General features: G+C 35.9%; 1 protein-coding gene across 2 annotated transcripts in view; it reads left to right on the top strand.

Moving 5' to 3' along the window:
* Window positions 1-24342, top strand: part of LOC147022099 (ubiquitin carboxyl-terminal hydrolase 1-like) — a 127125-nt gene that overhangs the window by 95907 nt on the left and 6876 nt on the right. For both annotated transcript variants that reach the window (XM_085892691.1, XM_085892690.1), the window contains exons 10-11: window positions 984-1010; window positions 5405-5499. In XM_085892691.1, coding sequence (XP_085748817.1) covers window positions 984-1010; window positions 5405-5499 — 122 coding nt within the window. The remainder of the gene's footprint in view (window positions 1-983; window positions 1011-5404; window positions 5500-24342) is intronic.

Genomic DNA, 24342 nt, shown 5'->3' with positions numbered 1-24342 from the left:
TGTGAATTATGAGTGAACAATATTGTTCTCAATGGTTCATCGAAATTTGTTAAAAGTGTAACTGGATCTTCCTACTAATACATTTTATAGTAATAAAAAATACTTTATTGAATTTCTTGTCCCTAAAAACCTATATTTAGCCATAAGATCATGTTCTATGCCAAACAGAAGAAAAAAAAAAACGAGATTGATATTTGCATTACCTACAGAGGACAGCCATCTTGGATTTTGTTCCAATCACATTTATGGTATTTTAAGGCATCTCATTGAATTCTTTGACCCTAAAAACCTATAAATCGGCACCAAGATCATGTTTTTATGTCAAATAGAACCAAAGTTCTGACGAAATATCAAAATCGGCAATACGCAGGGCGGCCATCTTGGATTTCTTAATTTTGAGTGTGATCCCTTGGTTTGCCAGCGTGGATCCGGTTAGAAATGGATTCAGCATACTCAAAAACCCCTGTATACAAATTTTCATGCTTTCTTCCAGAAGTGAACATCTTTTTGACATATTTACTGGACTAATATAGGAAAATACATTAATATCGTCATCAGTATTATTATTATTATTATTACTAGAAGCACCCGCTCCCTAGGGAGCCATCAAGGGGGTCATGTTATTATATTTATGCCTATTTTACTCCAAGGGGTCCCAGGATTACACATCCAAAAAATGGTTGCGATCAGTTCAGCCGTTTTTGCGGTACCTGGGAATAGACAGACGGACAGCCAGTGAATTATAGTAATGATTGTAAATATTTTAAACATGTAATTTCTTTATTAACCGATTAGTTAATGATGCATCTTTTAAAATAGTTCAAGTCTGCCTTCTTAGGTAAGGATGTCACTCATTTAATTTCTCACTGGGAATAGTTTGATGTGTCCCTAGCTCGAGTTCAAGTTTCGACAGCTACAGTGAATTTTAAATAAAAAGGATTTTATTCATGAAATCTCCTTCTCTGTTTGCCATGTTTCCACAGAGATGGTGGCATGACATCCTCCTTGAGGTGAGTTCTCAGCTTCCTGGCTTGGACATTCAGGGAAAACTGCAATTGTAGAGCACTGGGCTAATCTACTTAAAGGGAGTTCCACCATCATCCTCTTTCAGTCTGAACAGAAATCACGCACGTACGCACTCCACAATGTAATAATATACTCTCTTACTTCATTTAGTCTTGATTGGAGATGCATGAAGACACCACTCCTAAGTCTTATTGCCAATTGCATTCCCGTCCATCCGTTAATATAATAAAAATGCTGCAATGGCACAATAAGGTTTGTACACAGCAGTCCCCCTTTTGTGGATGCCTCTGTATCCAAGTGAAAGTATCCCTACATGGCAAGTGTACTTTCATGATCGGGAAGATAATTTATTTGTTTCTTTATATTTACGCAAAGCCTACAAAGTATTTGTCAATGAATATTAAAACTAGTGGCTCTGTATCTAATTTATAAAATCATGGCTTGTAGTTTTTTTTAGTGCATCTTTGCCTCATGGAAGAGCAAGGTGGATTGTAGATATAATAGTGGGGACATGCATCAAGGAAATGAACGAACAGGATAAAAGGAAAGGGAAGAGGAGAGGAAGCACTGAAACTAGCAAGAAGAAAGGATAATGGTGGCAATAAAGGTCATGGGACAGAGTTGGGGGTGACAAGAGGTGGTGGTGCACTGCTTGCTTGAAGTCCTGGAGGGAATAGTGACACAGAACAGCCTCTGGATGGTGGTTCTATAAACAGGAGAATAAAAGAGTTGAGGTGTGTAATCAGCTTGACTTGAGGTGTGAAATGGATTTTGGAAGTTTAACCAGGAGGGGAGAAACTGGAAGATCACATGCATTCTGGAGTGGATAAGGGAGGGTTGGAGGACCAAGACATCAGATGAGGAGCAATATCGAAGAAGAGGCGGTTAAAAAACTGACACAACTGACCTGCCTGCAATGTGAGAACAACAGTCTTTGTGCTTCAGCCTAATCATGGGAGATTCCAATAATTTTGAGAGCTTTATATTCTACAGAATTCAGGAGAGACAGACGTGATGTTAAGCAGAGTTGGCAACTTCAACTCGAGTCATACTCGAGTCGCAAAATTTTGTGTCTTGACTCAGACCTGATAGAATTGACTTGAGACTCGGTTTTGGAACTAGGACCTGCGACATGTTTGCAACTTACATGCGAATTAACTTTATAATAACTTGTTGAAAATGTTCAGAAAATAATCGTGAAATAAACGACGAATTAAAACGGGGTTTAAAATAATTGGTAAATAATTTTCCATCGTAGGCATGCGCGCTTTGGTCAATAACAAAATATACTTTGTACGTGTATACTGTACATGTGCAGCATGCCAGCGCTCACAGCCGCCGGGTCGCATACCCTTCACCAATAAGTTAAAGGGAGTGACCAATCTTCAGACAGCACACCGTCCAACCAACAAGCACCAATCTTACCAACATGGCAATATGTGAAAACTTTATTCAAACCATTAACATTTTTCAGGAGAGGAGGAGGAAACAAGGAAGCATTAAAACTATGCCTGTTGTTGGCTTCATGGTTAGGGTGGTGGGCTTGGGATCTGTGAATCCTGAGTTCAAATCCCCCTTGACTGTTGAATTAATACCAGGTGGGGTTGACTCTGCCTGTCATCTGTCTGAGGTCAGCAAAATGAGTGTCAGCTTGCTGGTATCCTGTGTCAGAGTGGTAACCCATCCAGGATTGTACCCAATGGCCAAGGAGACTGCTGAGGCAGCACCAACGCTCTGCACAGAGTATGGTCCCAATGGATGGATGGATAAAAAGTATGGTATCTTAAAAGACAACAATTTAAGTTAATAAGTTATATGTTTCATTTTATTGTACATAATAAATATACAAATAAATTAAGAAGATCTCCTTCCCTGTTCCACATTGAACACTTTGGTTCAACGTGTAAACCATTTAATCATAAGCAGAGGTTACTGACTGGTCTCACGTACATATGTTCAAGTCGGTATATACCCAAGATATGAGAAGTAAATTTAACATAAATTTGATTTTCCTGTGAACAAAGCAAAAAATGTCCACTGAATGAAGTTTACAATAAAAACTTCATTTGAACAGCATTTCAGAACATACATTAATCCTGGTGTTGGCTTACCAGTTGGGATAGCTGTTTTAAGATCTTATGGTCTTGAATTCAACCCCCTATCATGCTGTTAAATAACACCGGGTGGGTTGACTCAACCTGGCATCCTTCTGAGATCGGTAAAAATGAGTACCAGGTTATTGGTACACCCCCAGAAAATGATGCAGCTAAGCAGCCACAAGCTGCATACGAATAAATGAGAACATATATTGTAATTAATGAAGCCCTGCATTTTAATTCCTTGATAGCTTGTACTTCAAGGTTTATAAGTAAACGAGGAAAAGTACCCACTCACAGTGACAGGAAATGCAAGCAAAAATACCCACCCCCAGTGAAGGGAAAAGTTTAAATGAATCTATTTATTTAAATTATTTAATGGACTTTAAAAAGGTTAATTGTGTTGCACTCTTGCCTTTCTTTAGAGCCAAAGCTCTGAGCTGCTTCTCCCACCCACTGTGAAATGGTGGTGCAACATTGGGTAGCGGAGGTTCAATTTGTCTCAAAAGTGGGCAAAATATCCTGCTTGCTGAATAATATTTGGCATCAACATTATTCATGCCTGTTCTCTCCCCCTTCCCCCCTCCACTCTCTCTCCCTCTCTGTCCCTCCCCTCTTTCTTCCCCTCTCTCGATATGTCAATGCTCTATCCATCTGAGCGGACACTCAAACTGTTCACGAATTACGTCATCGAATCCACCGATAATTTAATTAAACTTCAGTTCATTTTGGACCTCTTTGAAGTTTATTATTAAATGTTATTTTCGGCCACATTACGAAATGTAGGTTTTTCTTTGATTAAATGATCGCCTTGCACTGCAAACTTTGTTCAAAGACTTTCAGTACAGGTTACTGTTATTAACAATGCCGACATGGTTTGCGATAATCCTCATACTCTGTCACAGGGCGTTGGTGCCACCGAAGCAGCTTCCTGAGCAAGGGATTGCCATTGCCTTCCCCACAGTATTTCAGGCATGCGCTGCTGGCTCACTCTTCATGAAGGGCACTGTGGGGATCTTTAACGTCCACCAACTAAAGTCAGTCGACAGGATGCCCAGTTTAAGGTCCATAGGAGGGACAGCACACATATTTATGATTCACCCATTTTACCATCGCAGTCTGTGAAACACTGAGATGACAGTTTATAGCTGGGCTGTGATTCAAACCAGGCTCGTGAGATTCTAGGCGAGTGTGTGTACCTCGAGGCCATCCCGTCAGCCCAGGTCATGTGTTAACGCACTGCTAATAAACAAACTGCGATTTCATCTTGTATCTATACGTTTAAAACGTATCTCGTTTAGTATCATGCGTTTCTTCTAGTTGAATGTTGAGCTTTGCTTGTGTGCGGAGCTTTTCAAATGCAGCGTGGGAAGTGGCCGCCAGAAAGAGGAGACAGCCAAACGTACGAACAAATGCACGGGCAGACACCACACTTCACATTATGTAATCGATGTGGGACTTGACACAAGTTGAGGACTGAAGTAATGCTATGGTTGAGACTCCACCCAAAGTTGAGACCAGCTTTGCTATGGGGTTGACCCAGAAAAGGTCAGGACTCATGATGAGGCCTGTAGAAGTTCAAGAGACCGAACCTCTTCCAGTGAATGACCAAGGAAATAGATAGGTGGGTTCATTTGATGATTCTTTTTGAGTGATAAGGTGAAAATGTGAGATTTCTTGAGGGTAGAATCAGGAAGACTACTTTCACAACTTTTCACATCAATGACTGACTGCCTTAGAGATACATGTATGGTTGAAAAGTCTGTTGAGATCTTCGTACAGTTTTCCTCTTTTTCGCATAATTGAGGTCAGTCAAGCTCTTTTGGCATTAACACGCATCGTTGTAGGCTACGGATAATCATTTTACCATCGCAGTTTGCACTGCTAGCCAAGGCTATGAAAAATTAAGTAATGAGCCTATCTCTTCCTTTTATGTGATTGACAGAATGCAACTGGCCAAAGTACAAAAATACAATGCAGATGGGCATAGCTCTCACTATTAGTCGGGACATTGTCTTAGTGTGGATAAGATGCCCTATAGAGTCTTTGTCCATGTTTGCATGGAACAGATGTCCAAGTCTGGTTGAGGTTGAATATCTGCATTGAAAAACGATTGCTACATTGGTTAATTGTCTGAAAAAGTAGGTGCAGAACAATGCTATGGTCCGTAGAAGATGGACTACTTGTATTGCATTCTTCCAATTGTGTTAGCAGAGGCATGGCCTCAAAATGTTATTATTTATTGAATTGTGGGATGTTTTGTTGTGGTGTGGCGGATGCAGATTGCTGACAAAGCGCATGGTCCTTTTGGGTGTTGGCCGCAAGCACTGTACAGAACTGATACGCAAGCACGCTGCTATGGGCCACTTGCAGCCAGGTAAACTTACTTAGGCAGAGGTAGCAAACAGCTGCAATCACTTAACATGTTCAAGCCAGGTTAAGATGGATAGCTATGATCAACATTGTTTACATTTAGATATCTTGTATGGCTATAGTTGATGTGCATGACTTGAACATGGTGAGCCTCTTGTTGAGTTAAGCCCCTCCATTTATTGCATATGGATATGTGGCAGTATTTACACCACGTAGACACCAGCGTGAACCCCTTTCTCTCCTAAAAGTGTGCTTAGAACAAAAACAATTAAAACACTGCCAGAGCCTCCTCTGTACTTATTAACATCCTCAAAATTCTTAAATTATTGTAAAACATCCGTTCGGCAAACATAATCCGACAAAGTAATGTTTCCCACAGACTATTATAAATACCGTAAGAGAGATGTTTGACTGTCTGTCTGTGTGTAACCATTCTGCTCAGAGATGGCCAAACGGATCTTCATCAAATTTTCAGAGGCGCATCTGTAAGTGCTGGGGAGTGTTTTAGGTAAAAAGATTTATGAGAATTTTGAAAAGAAAGTTCGATTTTTGGGATTTAAAAAAAAAACGTTCTAAGTGCGTAAGCCTTTGTAGCTATGTGAAACGTAATATTAATTGATCCCCGACCCAATTCCTTAGTGGGTGTAGGGAAGTGTTTTAGGCCTCCACAAAAAAAAGAAAAAAATTGATTTCTTCAAAATGCCAACAGGAGTAGAATAGCACTGGGCAACGCCAGATACCCCTGTTATGAACAGATAAAAACAGCATATTACTAGAACGGTGCTCAGTGGAGTGCATACCTCTGCCCCATAATGCCTGATCCACGATATCATATCTGGCCCAATACATTTTTGAAAGATCATGCTCTTTATCGTTTTTGAGCCCTATCTTTCAATGGTGAAGAATCACTTTTAAAAAATTCTAGTAGTCAGATTTGGATTCGGATCTTCACCAAAATTGAATCAACTCTTCCTTGTCACACATCCAACGTGCCCACCAAATTTAATCCGAATCCGTCCACAACTTTTTGAGATATCGTTTTTGGCCCCATCTGTCAATGGTGAAGAATCACTTAAAAAAGTGTAGTAGTCGGATCTGGATCCGGATCTTCACCAAAATATAATCAGTTCATCGTTGTCACACAACAAAGCTGTCAACAAAATTTCATCTGGATCTGTCCACAACTTTTTGAGATATCCTGTACACAGACAAACAGACAAGCCGGTAGGTGGCCATGGGTCACCGAGCATCCGATGAGCTTTGATCCCTGATCTGAGTTAATCTAGTACGAAGTACTTACGAAATTGCAATCGAATCGGTTAACCCGTGTATGAGCAAGGGGGCTTTGAATGGTCATTTTGCCCGAACAATGCACTCATTGACCTTTGACCCCTGACTTTGCCGAGATAGGTCAATATGTCCTGAAGCAAAGTTGTAGTACCCATTGGGTACTATGTCCCCATGAACTTTCATTCGTATCGGTTAACCCGTGTAGGAGCAAGGGGGCTTTGAATGGTCATTTTGCCCGAAAAATGCACTCATTGACCTTTGACCCCTGACATAGCTGAGATAGGTCAATATGTTCTGAAGCAAAGTTGTAGTACTCATTGTGTACTATGTACCTATGAACTTTCATTTTGTATCGGTTAATCCGTGTAGGAGCAATGGTGCCTTGAATGGTAATTTCGCCCGAAAAATGCACTTATTGACCTTTGACCCCTGACCTACTCGAGATAGGTCATTATGTAAATGAGCAAAGTTGTAGTACTCATTACGGTCTATAAGCATGTAAAGATTCATTCGATTCGGTTCAACCGTCTTGGAGCTGGTGTACTTTGAATTTTCAGCAGGAATGCTCAAAGGCCCTCGGACACCCAAGTTGAGAGGGTTGTCATTTGTAAGCTATAACATATAGAACAAAATGGATGGAAAATAGCGGATAGAGAATCACCTTAAGATTATGCATACCAAATCTCATCGAGTTCCATCTAATGATAACTACTCGGTATCAATTTGAATGAAAAGTACCGAAAATGCGGTTTGATATCGGAAATCCCCAAAGCTCGAGGGGGTGCTGTGGGTGAACAAAAACATAAATCGAAAATCCGGCTCGATCATTTGTGCACAATGTATTCCAGACGATTAGTGTGAATTTTCATGACCATCTGACCATAACCCTAGGAGGAGGAGCATTTGGCACGAAGGCACCTCCAGCTCTCGCATATTATCGATTTATGCACTAATTGACCTTTGACCCCTGACCTAAGCAATATCGGTCAATATGTCCTGAGGCAAAGTTGTAGCACTCATTGCGTACTATGAACCTGCAAAGTTTCATTCGGATCGATGCACTCACCTGGTCGCTAGGGGACCTTCGATTTTCGCCAATTTTTGGGCATACCCCATTTGTAGGGGGTGCTGCAGGTAAACTATTCCATATATCACAAAAAACGGAATATATTTGGGAGAGCATCACCTGTAGATGGCGCATGCCAAATTTAATAACCCTACGTGGGATAATGGCTTTCGGAATTGATTTCGCGTAAACGGTACCGATTTTGAAGGTTTTTCGGCTGTTGCTGGGGAACCAAAGCGTCCCTAGCAACCATCACAATTTCCAAAGCACGAGGTCATAAGATGTACCTACCACCCGAGTTTGGTCAAAATCCGCCCACGTTTACTACCAATTATGCTGATGACAAACGAACAAACATCCAAACAGACAGACAGAATTACTGACAATAAGGGTCACCTATTTCAGCGACCCAAAAGAAAGGGGTGAAAACATAACCTCCTTCACCTTCGGTGGTGGAGGTAAATATAGCCTGGTGTTAGCTTCGTGGTTAGGGTGGTCAGCTTGGGATCCTAGGATCCTGAGTTGAGCCCCATCAGCTGCTGAATTAACACCAGGTGGGGTTGACTCAGCCTGTCATCCATCTGATGTCAGTGAAATGAGTACTAGTGTACTGGTATAGGGAAACAGCATCAGCAGCATAGTCATGCCCCAACAAAATGATAGCTACCTGGCAGCAAAGTTTCCACACACAAGACAAAGAAAAACATATATATATATATATATATATATATATAAATATATATATATATATATATATATATATATATATGTACGGTGAATATACTGGTTCTGGCTCACTTTTCCCCATGTAAATGAATGGGGGATTTTCAGCGATTCATATTTTTTTTCCTTAAAAATAAACCCCCTTTTTATCCCAAGGTATATTTATTTGTCTCCCCTTTTAACCTGGGGATACTTTTTTTTTCAAATAATCCATGTAGTAAGATAAAGATTTGTTAAAGGTGATTCGAAAGAAATATCTAAAACGTCTAAGCCTCGGGACACTCTTTATCAAATAACCGATGCATATTGTTTAGCTCACTCATTGAACCTATAAAGATTTGTTCATTCTTAAATTCCTTCAATAGTTTAATTTCCTTTGCACAATAATCCCCATCTAAAATATTGAAAAACAAAACATTTGAATCTTTATATTTTTTAAGATACCCCTTTTGTGCCATTACGAAATGATAAACTTCTCTTAATGCTCTTGTTTGACCACCTCCTGAGCCACATATCATTTTGAGATTATAGTAAATTGTTTTTTCATTGTTCAATTGATAACCATCAAAGTTTTCAGTCCATTCAAGGATATTCATTTTTTTCTTTACATCCTCTAACTTACTATTTTTTTAAATTGATTCGCTTATTTGTTTTATTTACCTTTGTTTTAGTTATTTTTTCAATAAGACTTATTTGATATTTTTCACATTCATTATGTTTTCCATTTATATACCAAGACTGAGATTTTCTCCACTCTTTAGTTTGATTAATACTTGGTTTGACCATTTATATATTGCAAAAAAACGTGGCGGTAGCCCTTAAAAAACCCTAACCCATCTTCCCATCGTTAAAACACAATCTATTCTATTCACTCTATCATACAATATCCATATGGAACACAATCTATTCCATTATCTAAAATAAATCTCTTATCATCAAAGGCTCCTAATGCCTTTTTATTTACTTCTTCACTATATATGTTATGTTTATAACTTCTTATTGCATTCATTTTCCTATATTCTTCTTTCTTATTCATCAAACAATTATAATAATTTCTAAAAGTTATTGATTTCTTTATTACAGATTTCTTTATTCCCTTCAACCTCTTATCAATCTGATCACCATACTTATAAGCATATGCCTTTGCTCTCAATCCAATAAACTCACTCATTACTTTTCCACCCAACTCATCCTTAAACTTACCAATAACCTTTTCATTCTTTTTGGAAAATAACTCACTCTTCTTGCTGAAATTACTTGTATCATATACTCCAATATTTTTCTTCATATCTTCATAAACATCATCAGTTTTTATATCTAAGATAAAACTATCAGTGTCCATATACAACAATGAAACATTTTCACCATACTCTTTCTTTAAGTCATTATACAAATAATCATACATCAATATCTTTGATAAATCAAGAACTGCTGTTCCAATATAAATTGGTTTATCCATTACAATACTTTCCTTTTTCATATGAATTGCAGAAAAGTTCTCTGAAAAAACCTCTTCTCTCTCAAAACTTGGTTTATTTATCAATCTCGAAGCTTCTTTCCAAGATGTTGCGAATCTAATGTTTTGCCTGTTTCTAACATTTTCCATAGTCTTTCCAAATACAGCATTATTCATTAATTTATAAAAGTCCCCTTCAAATTTTACTTTTGTATTTGCTCTCATATCTGTATTGAATTGAATATACTTTTTCACCCAAGGACTTTGTTTAAATTTTAAAACTCTATGAATTTTAGCTACTCTCAATCCTTCTCTCAAAAACTGTTTTAAGCTTCTCTGATGCAAAACATATCCCTCTTTATCATAGAATGTTGTTAATAACTTTTCTGTTGATTTGCCTTTAATATTAAAACTTTTATGATAATCACTGAACCATTCTTTCTTTGGGGTTTCTTTCTCACATGCAAAAGGAAGGTCTTTATGCTTATTATGAAGATCACTCGGGTACCTCAAATCAACTTCAAAATAATAACCTTCTTCTTCGTCATTAAATTCCTCTTGAGAAGAAATAACAATATTCATCAAAGCCTTTTCATAATCCTTTTCTTCCACCCACTCCAATTTACCATAAGGCAGAGATTGAGACATTGCCCATCCATACAAATTATTAGCATCAAAATACATCAAATAATTACTATCTTTTCACTATCATAATTTGGAAGATATTTATTATTTGCTTTAGCATATCTTTTTGAACATACTTGTGATATTCCACCTCTCTTGGACTTCTCAATCATCAAAAGCATATCAACATCACTGATTAAATCTATATCTTGTTTTGTCATTTTCAACATTGCACTCCAAGCTAAACCAGGAGCTGTGAAATAGTGGGCAGGATCTAATCCATAACAATTTTTATTATGACAGAGTGATCTAAAAGCTTCAAACACATCAGCTAACAATAAAACATCTGTTTTTAGATATAAATCACGATATTCTCCAAGGTTCTTTATCTTAAATATTTTCCATATTTCTTGTGCATGTTTATATTCCTTATCACTTATCTCTTCTTCATAAAGGTTATTATAGAAACTTTCTTTTGAAGGAAGTTGTGTTTCTTTAAATCTCATAAATGAATCCATATAATCATAAGGATAAATTCCCTTACTTGTAAGAATTTTCTCTTTGCTTTGAATTTCATTCCTTGTTTGAATTTCCTCTCTCGTGAGAATTCCTTCTTTAATCAGAATTTCATCTTTAATCAGAATTTCCTCTTTAGTAAGAATTTCATTCATTGTTCGAATTTTCTTTATAATTAGAATTTCATCTTCAGTTAGAATTTCTTCATTAATTTCCTCATTAATTAGAGTTTCCTCTTTACTTTGAATTCTCTCTTTAATCTGAATTTCCTCTTTAGTGAGAATTTCCTCTTTTGGAAAGAATGAATTAAGATTTGGAAAAGAGTCCGTGGAGCTTAGATTTGATGCGAGGTAGGCTAGTGGTGTTCCCATAAACTTGTAAGAATCTAGAAACCTAATACGAGTTAAAGGTTTTGTGAATATCATTTTTGTAAATGAAATATACTTTTGACTTGTGTTTGTTATGGCAGAAATATTCCCTGGTGTTTTTGAAAGTTCATTTATAAATAGATGTGTATCATAGTTTGCGCTGTTGTGAAGAAAGACTGGAATAAAAGAAGGTAATTTATAATTAAGATTACAACAGGAATGAGCGGGACCTCTATATTTACCAGTAAGATGACAATGATCCCTAACTTTAGACTCCTTAATTCCCCCCTCACAAATATTGTTCTTTCTAAATTCTAATTTTTCTTCTTTAGTTAATTTCATCGGTTCATTCGTTTCTTTCATTAATTTAGTGAGTCTTATACAATCCTTTTCTAATCGTTTTACAAACTCTTGTGAAGCTTTTTTTCCACTATAATGTTCAAGTTTGTTATACTTTTCTCCAACAGATGATTTGATATAATAACAGAAACCACAAGGAATATGTTTTTGATATTTATTTGTATATGATTCTTTTGGATTAGGAGAAGCAGTATTTATCTTTTTAAGGATACATTCAAAATCAGCGTATATCACAAATGGGTGCATGATAGATTTATTATAATCTTCAAAAGAAATCTTTTCACCAGGTTTAGGCATTGTAATTACAGCTGATTTATGATTACTACAATATTTTGAATGTTGTTCTAATCGTTCTTTTGTATGAAATGAATTAAGACATCGCTTACAAGGATATATTTTGTTTGCTGTTCTGAATACCTGAGAAGAGATTAATCTTGATAAATTATTGATGTATGTGTCATGTGAATTATTTCCAACACTAAAATATAAAAGATCAATGTGTGTTTCTTCATTTTTATAGTTGTTTGAAATTTTTAATATTTGAACTTTGTTTGTATCCGTTAATCCATATACATTAATAGAAAGATTATTCTTTTTCTCAAATTTAGGAATATCTGTTAGTGGCATTGGGAATTTAAAATCTTTAATGTCCAAGGTATTCTCATATTTCATATATTGTTTTACTCTTTCTGAATTACATTTTGGTGGATGAAAGTGAGCAAGAACAGACCAGAGAAAACATTTATTATCATTGTTCTTCATATTAACAACTGCCTTCTTTAGTTTTATTTCTTTTGGTAATTCAATATAAGAAGAAGCTTTAAGAGGGTTTGATTTTAGAATGTGTATATCTAAAAAGATGATTTTTTTTAATATTGAATCCACTTCCTACCACTGTATTATCAACATCCTCCTCTTGTTTTGATAGTTCTTCATAAACCCCACTTTTCAAAAAATCTTGAAATGATGTTATAAAATGAAGATCTGTTCTCATATAAGGAGTTTGTTCTTCATCTTGTCTTTTCATATTCATTTTCACTCCCATATAAAACTTTAAAGTTTTCATTTCTTTTAATGTCTTTTTAATAACTTTTTCAACATCAGGTTTCACTATTTCAATTGATTCAGCTATTGATGGACCGGGTTCTCCAAATTGAAAAATCCTTATTTTTATATGCCCTTTAAATGCCCCATCAGTGTTTTCAATATAATAGTCTCCCTTTACTTTAAACTCATTTTTCTTGTGTTTTTGTGATTGAAGATGTCTATTATAACTACTCTTCAAAACATCCTTTGAGCAGATATCACAATGTTTTCTTTCCAACTCAAGAGGAGATGTTTTATGAAATAGATTAAATGTGTGTTTGTTGGTTCGGAGGTGTTTTCTATAATGTTTATATTTGTGATTACAAACATCGCAGTACGTTGTATTCACCATATTTATATAATAAATCTTTGCTTAAACTAAAATTTTCTTGATGAAAATTTTGTTTATTTTACAGGTGAATCTGTGCTTAAAACCATTTTATCCTCCAACTTTTTCACTTAATAAATACAATGTTTCAAGACACAAAAGACAAGTTTCAATCAATCTCTTCATTTTTTAAAGATACTGAGAAATATGTCAAGGATGTAAAATTGAACAAAGATAAATATAACAACTATTGGATAAAAAACAATTATGGTAAATAATATGAGTTCTTCAATTTCCTTCAGTGGAAGGGCTTTTAGTATACCTGGTAGAACATCAATTAAAGTATCTCTAACAAAAGTTTCTCCTCTCCTTCTGGTAATATATTCAAAACTAGAAAAAGCAATGAAACAAGAAAAAGTATCAAAAAACAAAAACCTTATGGATGAAGCTTTAGAAAGAAAAGATAAGACCATCTGTAATATGCAAGGAGGAATTTGTATTTTTTTCAACAACCCTAAAGATGTAAATCCTGATGAAATAAAGGATGTTCATATATCAGGTGAAATGACATTTCGTTCAATAGTAGTTAACGATCATTTTAAAATTACCTTTAATATAAAAAATGTTGTCGTTGAATCTGGTAATGAAAAAAAGTATATTGATATCGAAGGTAATATTATTAAATATGAGTCAATATACAACTGAAAGTATAGATGAATTTCAGTTTAAGTAAAGTTTTACTTTATAAATATGCTAAACTTTCCTGATTCTCCATATGACAAATTTGAGAATTGTCCTGCATGTGAAAGACGGGGATTAAACACAGAGTCAAAAGCCTATAAACTATGTATATTCTGTGATTATCTTCTAATTAATGATAATAAAAAATATAAAAAGGAAAATAATTCTTTTACATTTACACCAAAAATGAATTACTTTACAAGATTGATTTGAGAAATGAATGTAAAGTATGAGGGTGATAACACACCTTTCCTTACAAGGGAAGAAACTGAACGTATAAGAGAAATGTTCAAAGGATTGTTGTTATATATTATTCATGGATGTAATTTTCAGGGAAATATCAACACAAGATATTGTATAAATAAAATAATGGATTATCTTGAAATTAAACCTGAACTTCGGATAAAATATAGAGTTTCTAAAAAAGCCAATAATAAATTAAATAACCTGTTTTCCAAATATATAAATGAATGATTTTTTACCCATTTGGGAAAATAAGATAAAATTTAACAACCATAAAAATATCCCAAATTCATTAAGATGTCTCATAGTTGGTTCAAGTGGATGTGGAAAAACCTGCTTACTTTTAAAGATGCTCCTCACTCCCAACTTTTTAGATGATGATAATTTAATAATTTTCACAAAGTCGAGTTTTCAACCAGAGTATCAACTACTCTCACAAGGTTTTAATGCTGGTCTTCAAAAAGAAGATATAATCGATTTATTTAAACGTCAAAAAAACCTAAATGATTATAACATTGAAGATATAATTCAACTATTTTGTGATACACAGAGATGTAAAAAGAAATCAAATCCTATAACTTGTATTCTTAGTGATAATACGGATGATATACCGTCTCCCCAAGATTTGGATAAATCAAAAAAGAACCTCGTTATCTTTGATGATTGTGTTAATGAGAGAAACCAAACGGTAATGGACAGCTACTACACAAGAGGGAGACATTCTTCTTGTAATTGTATTTATCTTAGTCAATCGTACTTTCAACTTCCTCATCGTTCCATCAGAAACAATGCTAATACTTTTATTTTATTCAAGTTAAATTCAATAGATATCAATAATTTTTGGAGAGATAATTGTTCTACATTATGTAGTAAAAAGAAATTTGAGGATTACATGAAGCACACGACTGAAAAATATAAATATATTGTTGTGAAACAAGATGAGATATTAAGGGATATATTTTTTGTTTTATAAACAATTACATATATAAATGACAACTATTATTGTAAATCTTGTGGGTAAATCTGCTTCTGGAAAAAACTTTCATAAATCAAGGTTCTTGTGTAGTACAAATGCGAATATTGTAAATTTACTTGAAAAACACCCCGTGATACGCATTGTATCAACAACAACTAGAGCAATAAGACCTGGAGAAGTAAAACATGAAGATTATCACTATATTTCAGTGGAGGAACATATGCGATTGAGGAATGAAGGTCAAATATTTGAGGAGGTTTCTCTTGGTACAACAAAATATTCACATTGTAAGAGTGAGTTAAGGAAACTAAAATCTGGTGGTCTTGGGATATTAGAAACTAATCCAGAAGGAACGAGACAAATTATTAAACATCTGAGCGGAGTGAAGATTTTATCATGCGGTTTTGATGTTGATGAAGCAACTCAACGCAAACGTATGAAAAGCAGAGATGCAAGTATTAGTGAAGAAGAAATTACAACTCGCATTAATGTTAATAAAGAATTTGATGAAATATTTAAAGAAAAGGATTTATTTGAACACATCTACTTGAATGATGAAGAAAAGGAAAATTTCCCTGTTGATCTTTACAATTCATTAAATGATATTTTACAATAAATAAATGGATGCAAAAGAAAGAGCAAGAAGATTTAAGGAACATCAAGAGTTGGTTTCAAAAGTTGTAAAACAGCAGGAAGACATAAAGAAGAAACGCAGACAGAAACTAACGGGCGAAGAAGCATTTGAAAGAAAACAAGAGAAATTTTTTAAACCACTTTTAAAAACTTCCCAAGAAAAAATGAAAGATGTTTCCACAGTTCCCACAGTAGAATATACTCCGAAAAAACTTCAAATGTTAAAAGATTTTGATCAAATGACGGAGGAAGAATTAGAGCATTTAGGAGAATTAAAGGTTTATGATGATGAAGGTTTATTTCAACAACTGGAAGAGATTAATCAACACCCTGATTATATTGTGAATGCTCTTCAAAACAATGAATATTCAGCGGATTCAAAAACCAAAGCAGGACTGATTCCAACAGAACAACCAGCAATATTTCATCTTGTTCAAGAAAAGGTATTGATATTTAATGATGAATTAAGGTTCTTAGGTTCTGCTCAACCCCCTGTTAAACTAACTCCGAGATTAATGTTTCTTCTCACAATAGATGGAAGACAAGGTTCAACTGTGAGGGATGAATCAAAGTATATTGATAAACCATTGGATATGAAAAATAATGATGATAGAGTATATTGTTGTGGTTACCAAATTCGCAAACCACCATTCAGGTCCCTTAGGTGAGATATCTCCGTAAGTATATGTGTAGTTAGGCCCAAACCCGTTGTCTAGAGGGAATAAATGTCATTCATGCGTGCTGCGACTCTTCAGGATAGCCGTTTTTCTTTTGCTATCTTTATTTTGGACCAACCGCCATGATTACCACCACCAACCACGTCTCAACAGTCGTCACAACATCAACCACCCACCACAACGCCGCTTCACCACAACAGCCACGACCTTTCCCGTCACACCTCGCAACCGTCGCATCGCCACCGTTCTTGCGCCGCTTGTGGGTACCGGTATTGGACTCGTGCAGGGCGCGCGCCGAACAGCGTGTACAAAACCACGGATTTTCCGCTCAAAAAAAACGGATCAAAAACGACTCACGCCCACTTTTGTTCCGTCCAATCGGTGAGCGAGGGGCGATTTGGCCCCGCCTCCAGGGCGTTGGAGGGCGGTCGCTATATCCAAATTCATGGATCAAAATGCATTCACGCCCACTTTTTCTCGGGCCAATGGGGAGCGAGGTGAAAGGTCGAAGGCAGGGGGTCAAAGGCGAAGCCACGGGGCTTATATAAGCGGCTGCGTTCGTCAGAAAAGCGTCGTCGTCGTGTGCGTTGGAGTTGAGTGCAGTTGGGAAGTTCGCAGGAGGAAGAGTTCGGAGTTGGAGTCGGAGCGAAGAGGACGGAGCTGTGGAGAGGCGGCGGCGGCGAAGGCAGACGAGGGGGTGCTCGCGTCGGTGCCGGGAGCTGCACACCAGGGAGGCCGACGGCGCGACCTGGTCGAGGTGGAGGCGCTCATCGCGGGACCCGAGACAGAGTAAAAATCCTCCTTTCCCCGAGCATCAGCAACCCCCTCCTGTTTCCCCCCGCGGTGAGATAGTGCGACCAAGGGGGCCCCCTTCCCACCCCCTACCAGACACTGTCCGCGAGGCCCGCGGAGTTGAGGCACCACCGCCGCTCCGCGTCTCATCACCAGACGGGTAGGCCTGACCCGGTCTCGGCCTCAGGCCCGCCTCATCCTTGAGGGTGTTCTTTTTCTTGGTTTTGGGTATGTGTTGTCGGCGCCGTCTGTGAAGTAAAATTGTATAAGTGTTGCCGTGTGCTCGCGTAATCGGTATTAGATCTGCATTGTCGCATTTGCTTTTTGTCTTCTTCTTTTCTATGTGCTTTTGGTGGAATTGTATATGTGTGCTTTCCGTTCATCGCGAATAAATGTGCTTTATGTTGAACTGTCTCCCGCTTCGCTTCGTCATTTCTTTCATTGAATCCTCATCTTGCTTCACGTAAAGGGTTGGTAGTGGGCTGAATACGCCCGATAGTTAATCGAACCGTCGAGGCCGACGATAACACCGCTCGGTTATCCCGATAGTACGGAACGGGTCGCTTAAGTGGCCCGTGTCCGAAGTCGACCTGCGGCGTGGTGCGATCGCCCGGTCTACCCTCCGTGTGGGTACTTAGGTAGGTCGAATTTGGCGAGCAACCCTATCCCACGCGGGGGCCGATTGGCTCGATCGCGGTGAGACCGAAAGGTCCACCCGTGACTGGTTCCCGGCATTAGTCCGAGAGGGTCACGACTGGATTGTCCGTCCGGTGGGCGACGTGCCGCGATTCGAGTTACGTGGCCGTCAGCACGCCGGCGGGCGCGAATCCGTAACAATATATTGATCTGCTGAACACTCTAAATTATAGGGTTAGTATTTCTAGTAAAAGTAGGAAGAATGAGAAGGAGAAACACATTATTCAGGCTTTAAGTATCCTTGGTTCAGGTATTAGTTTTCTTCCAAATGACCCATCGCAATTAGTTAATAGACTGTTATTGTTGTTAGGTAGTAAGAAGGCTGGAAATAACAATTGTTTTAATGAAGCATCAGCCATTTTAGACCAGTTGATGAACATGAAAATAATTAATAAAAATCAATATAAAGACATTTTATCTCATATTAAATAAGATGAGAAGCACAATCCTTAGTTTCAATTTCACAACAAGCGACCACACATCTTCATTCCCATACCCACTACAACTTGACCCAACAAAAGAATATGAGGCATCTTTATTGTCCATGGAAACTTATAATACCTTATTTAATATAACTGATAAAAATGACAAGTTTAGTTATAATCCTGGAAGTGGATACAAAACGATAACAGTCTCACCCGGAGCATATGAGATTTCTCAAATATCTTCCGAAACTGCTCGTCTTATGAAAGAACAGGGTGATGAACCAAAAAATGTTGTTATAGACATTCAAAAACATACTTCAAAATCAACGATTAAAGTTAAAAATAACTACAAGGTTGATTTCACAATTGATAATTCATTTAGAGAGTTATTGGGTTTCTCCACAAAAAAGATTGAAACGAATGGGACGTTTTACAGTGATAATGTCATTCAAATATCCTCAGGAATAAATTCGGTGTTAATTCACTGTGATTTGATTGATGGTGCTTATAATGATGGAAAAAAAACAAATGCAATATTTTCATTCAGCGCATACTCAACCCCAATTGGTTATAAATTCAATATGGAACCCAAAAATTTGGTTTATCTCCCTGTGTCAGGAAAAACCATACACAGAGTAAATTTTAGGATAACTGACCAAGATAATCGTATGATTTCTTTTAATGGAGAAGTTATATCCATCAGAATTCACCTACGTGAAGTTTTCCAATAAATAAATACGATGGTTATTGTGAGGAAACACGAGTTGGGAAAATATAAAATAATTACAGGGGATGGGATGTTCCTTTCCCCATACTACAAGGGTGAAGGTATGTATCTTGGTAGAGGATACTATAAACCTAAGAGACAAAGGGGTGTTGGACATCAATTTAGAGGAGATGGGATAATTGATACTCTCATGGGTATTGGTTCAACTATTCTAAAACATAAAGATCTAATTGGTTCAACTGCTTCTGCTGTAGGAAATGTAGCAGGTGCTGTAAAGAGCATAAAAGATGCCCAGAAGGAATCTCATAAATTACAATCAATAAAAGAAATTAAGAAAGGCAAAACTCAGTTGTCCCCCCAAGAACGACAGAAAATAATTCAAATACTTGGATCAGGGTTTCAAAAGTTTTAACATCTTTTTTTTCCTAAATAAATACAAGTATGGAAGCAATTGATAGTATCTATGATTTGGATGATACTATTATTATCTCAAACTCCACTAAAAAGGAAGATTACTTCAAGGTAAATGCAATAACTGGAACAGACTGGAATACGAATGGTACAAAAAGTTTTGAAATAAATAATCAACAAACCTATTTGAATCTCTCCGAAAGTTTCTTGTTGTGTAAATTTAAATTCACTAAAGCTGGGAATAACACAAACGCTACACTTGTAAATGATTTCTTCTGGAAAATGTTTGATAGTGTGCGTTTGTATATTGGATGAAATTTGTATATTTGTATATTGGTTTGTATATAGTGATGAAATAAACGTTTGTATAACACAAGAAGTTGAAGCGGTTGATTATGTCTCTGCTGTATCTGAAATGATGAAATTTACACTCTATACATTCAGTGATAGAATGGGAAAGGGGTCTGTCGAAGGTTTTATTCCTGATATGTCAACAGGAACAAACACAGACCCTGGATATACTCAAAGGAAAGGAATGTATAATGATGATACAAAAGCAGAAAATAGTTTTACTGTGGCAGTTCCTCTTAAAGGTATATTTGGATTTTGTGATCATGATAAAGTTCTGTATGGTCTTAAAATTAGATTTCAACTACAAAGGAATGATAATGAAAATAGATTGCTTTTTGGTGTTGGTAGTGCTTTTGGTGAACAGAATAAATTTGTAATTGAGGAAATGAGTTGGTATATCAGTGAATATACTCCTAATCTTAAAACAGAAGAGATGTTGAATCGAAGACTTAACTCAAAGAAACCACTCAGTGTATCATACCTCAAAAGAATATGTCAACACGTTAAACTCAACCAAACTACTTACACGTGGAATTTGGGTGTTCTGGAAGGAAAGCCACGATATCTGTGGATCATTTTTAAAAAGCCAGATGGTGATACTGTGACTGATAAGAATAATGCATTGAGTGATAATGCTAAGGTGAAACAACTTCGCGTTTCTCTAGATGGAACATTTTATCCACGAGATAGATTGGAAATTAATTGGGAAAAAAATGATTTTGCTGAAGCATACAAGTCTTACCAAAAGATGTGTGAAAGTAATGGAAATAAAGAACCTATTTTGGATATGACAGCATTTAAAAGTTTGTATACAATCTATGCGTTTGACCTGAGCGCTCAAAAGGAAACTATAAAGTCTAATCGAGTGGATACTTCCCTATACATTGAAAGAGGAGAGAGTGAAGAAGTTGATACATATTGTTTGCTTTTGGAAGAAACAGAATTACAGATTAATACAGATAATGGTGTGATGATTAGTCTCACATAATTTTTTGTTAAATAAATGAGTGGCAAAGTACCAACTGGGGTATATGTAAATCAAATCAATCTTCATAAACTATCATCTTGTGTTCAAAATCAAAAGCCTTGTACGATTAACGTTAATACAATTCAGAGAAAAGGAGCAGTAAGAATTGATGTTTTGCTCACAAGAGAACAGGTTAAAATCTTGAATGACACTGGCTCACTTAAAATTAAAATGACAAAACCAATGTTGAAAAAATATTCAATAAGAGAGACGAGTGGAGGATTTCTCCCATTTCTAATTCCTTTATTTGCTGGTTTAAGTGCGGTTGGAGCATTGACGGGTGGTATTTCAACAGCGGTGAAAACTGCCAACGAAAGGAAGGCTCAACTCCAGGCTCAAAAATAATTGGAAAGACATAACAAAGAGTTGGAGAAACAAATTAGTGGAAGTGGTGTAATTGTAGATTTTGCTGAAAAACTTGAAGGTCTGCCTGATAAAGCGAGATTGTTAGTTGGAGATATGCTTTCTTCTATAGCACAAGCAGGTGTAAAATTAATGAAAAGAGGTAATGGATTCTATCTTTCTAATAAATAAATGAGCATTGATGAGTGGTTTAAAGAATTTGGAAAGAATACAACATCAAATTTACAACTTGTCAAATATTGTAAGAAATTAAAAATTCATCATGTGGTTATTTGTATGAGAGATGAATTAACAAATGTGCCGAAACATACAAAGAATATTATTATGAACTTAGAAGATAATAATGGGAACGGTTCTCATTGGGTTTGTATTTTTAATAGTCAAGACAAATATTATTTTGATAGTTTTGGTCTTCCACCACCTGTTGAAGTCATAAAATTCTTACAGAATGGTGTTTATCAAACATTTCAAGTCCAAGAATTAAATTCCAAGTGTTGTGGTCAATTATGTCTATATGTGTTATTTCAACTCAACAAAAATAAAAAAAATTATGATATTATTTTTAATCTAATATAAATGACTTATGTTGGTAAAGATGGTTCTATCTTTGGTGTATCTCAAGAACTGGATATTGATTTATCAAATTATTACACAAAGGCGCAGGCTGAACGACATAAATATCATATAACCAAAAATATTAACATGAAAAATGCTTATAAATTAAAAAATTATCCAAGCCCGACTGACGCGAATGACTTGGTGAGATTAAGCGATTTATCACAATATATATCCTTAAATAAAATGGCCGTGTATTCTAAAGATACAGAAGTGTTGATATTATCTCCAGGTCATACAGAATTCACAGTTCGAATTAAAATAAATTTTTATAAATAAGGGCGTATCGTTTGTATGAGAATAGAACAATGGGGGTATGATATGAATGATTTAGGGTATAATTGGTCATTTAAAATTAACCTCAAAGACCTGGAACAATTAAATCAGTCTCGTAAGGAAGAATATTATCCACTTGGTATCGAGAATGAGTTTTGTGGGGCCACGATTAGTAAACAACAAATAAAAGAATTTAATAAGGGTAAATATAATAATGGTTTTGCCCTTGTTTATATCATGAAAACAGAAAAAACAGGATTATATATAATAAGTAAGGAAATACAAAATCATTTAACTATGGGAAGATGGGGAGGTGTTTCGTGTCATAATATTATTCTAACATATATTTCTAATACATAAATGACAGCAAGAAGGCTTCAAGAAAATTATCATTTCTGTGTCCAAGCATACCTTCAAGAAAAGGGTATTCGGTATTTTAATAAATATGTTCTACAACATAAGAATGAGGTATTTTCAATAAAAGATTGGCATTATGCTGATGTTGAGAAACCGACAACTTTAGATTTAATTAGAATGTTAAATAATGAAAAAATTATAAAGTTAAGATAAGGTAAGGCTCTTTTAGAAATTCAAAAGAAATTTTATTGGTTTCCTGTTGTAAAAAAATTTTTTGGGATACATGAATAACAAGAAATCCTGATGAATATATGTATGATATTCTATGGGGTGTAAGCGATTCAAGGATAATAAGGGATGAGGAAGGAGTTGAAGAAGAGAGGGAAGAGGAGGAAAAGGAGAAGAGAGAGAAGGAGGAGAGGGAGAAGAAAGAGGAGGAAAAGGAGAAGAGAGAGAGAAGGAGGAGAGGGAGAAAAAAGAGAAGGAGGAAAAAGAGAAGAGAGAGAAGAGAGAGAAGGAGAGGGAGGAGAGAGAGAGAGAAGGAGAGGGAGGAAAGAGCGAGACAAAATAAATATCAAAATATGGAAACCAGTGAGATTAAAAAAAGATTGGTGGTATTACAGAAAATAACTCAACCCACCGAGGAGGAAAACAAAGAATTGACAAGTCTATTTGCAATACTTTCGACAAGAATATTGACATCGACAAGATATTCTTTTTAATTCAAGTTTTTCATTTTTATTTTTTTTTCTTAAATAAATGGAGGAGAGAGTGAAGGCATTTCTAAGGATTCTTTATGTTTTAAAAATTAAGATTCAAATGTGCATGTTGGAAACTAAAAAGGCTTTTGCACTCTGCAGGAATTTTTCACATATATAAATGAGCTATTGTCTCAAATGTAAAAAGAAAACTAATACTAAAAATATTTCATATATTAAAAGTAAAAATAACAGGGTTATACAAAAAGGTAAATGTTCGGTGTGTGGTTCAAAAAAAAATCAATTTATCTCCAAACACAAACGAGGAGGAGATATTCAAAAGTTTTTATCAGGAAGTAAATTTACAACTACTGGAATACCAGGGGAATTACATCTTCCAGGGTATTCTTTCTGTGGTCCAGGCACAAACTTAGATAAAAGATTCGATGAGGCAGACAATCCTAAATCCTGGAGTAAGCCCATCAATAGAGTTGATGAAGTGTGCATGAGACACGATATTGATTATGGGAATACCACAACGTTGGAAGAAAAGCATGAAGCCGATAGAGAAATGTTGTATAATTTGTCTCTGATACAAAATCCAACCTTGAGAGAAAAAGTTGATCGTTTCATTGTGAAGAAGATGATCAGTGCTAAATTGAAACTTGGACTTGGAAATTCAAAAAACTTATAGGCTCTAATGATGTCATTAAGACTGAAGAGCAATTAGCTGATGAATTACATAAACCAATATTCACAAAGTTTCAGAGAAGGAAAGTTTATTCCAAGGAAGTTGATTATATCTGGTCTGCTGATTTGATTGAACTCAATAATGATAAGGGGTACAAGTATGCTTTAACCGTTATTGATTTGAAGAGTAGATACGCATGGGTTGTACCATTAAAAAACAAAACAGGTAATACTCTTATGTTAGCCTTTCAACAGATATTTAATAAAAGTAAGAGAAAACCTAAAAAATTGTGGACTGATGAGGGTAGAGAGTTTTATAACAAGACATTTAT

This window comes from Eptatretus burgeri, chromosome 8 (genome assembly GCF_056783735.1).
Source record: "Eptatretus burgeri isolate ZD-2024b chromosome 8, Ebu_testis_v1, whole genome shotgun sequence".
NCBI lineage: Eukaryota > Metazoa > Chordata > Myxini > Myxiniformes > Myxinidae > Eptatretus > Eptatretus burgeri.
This window is presented reverse-complemented; position numbering and strand designations above follow the sequence as displayed.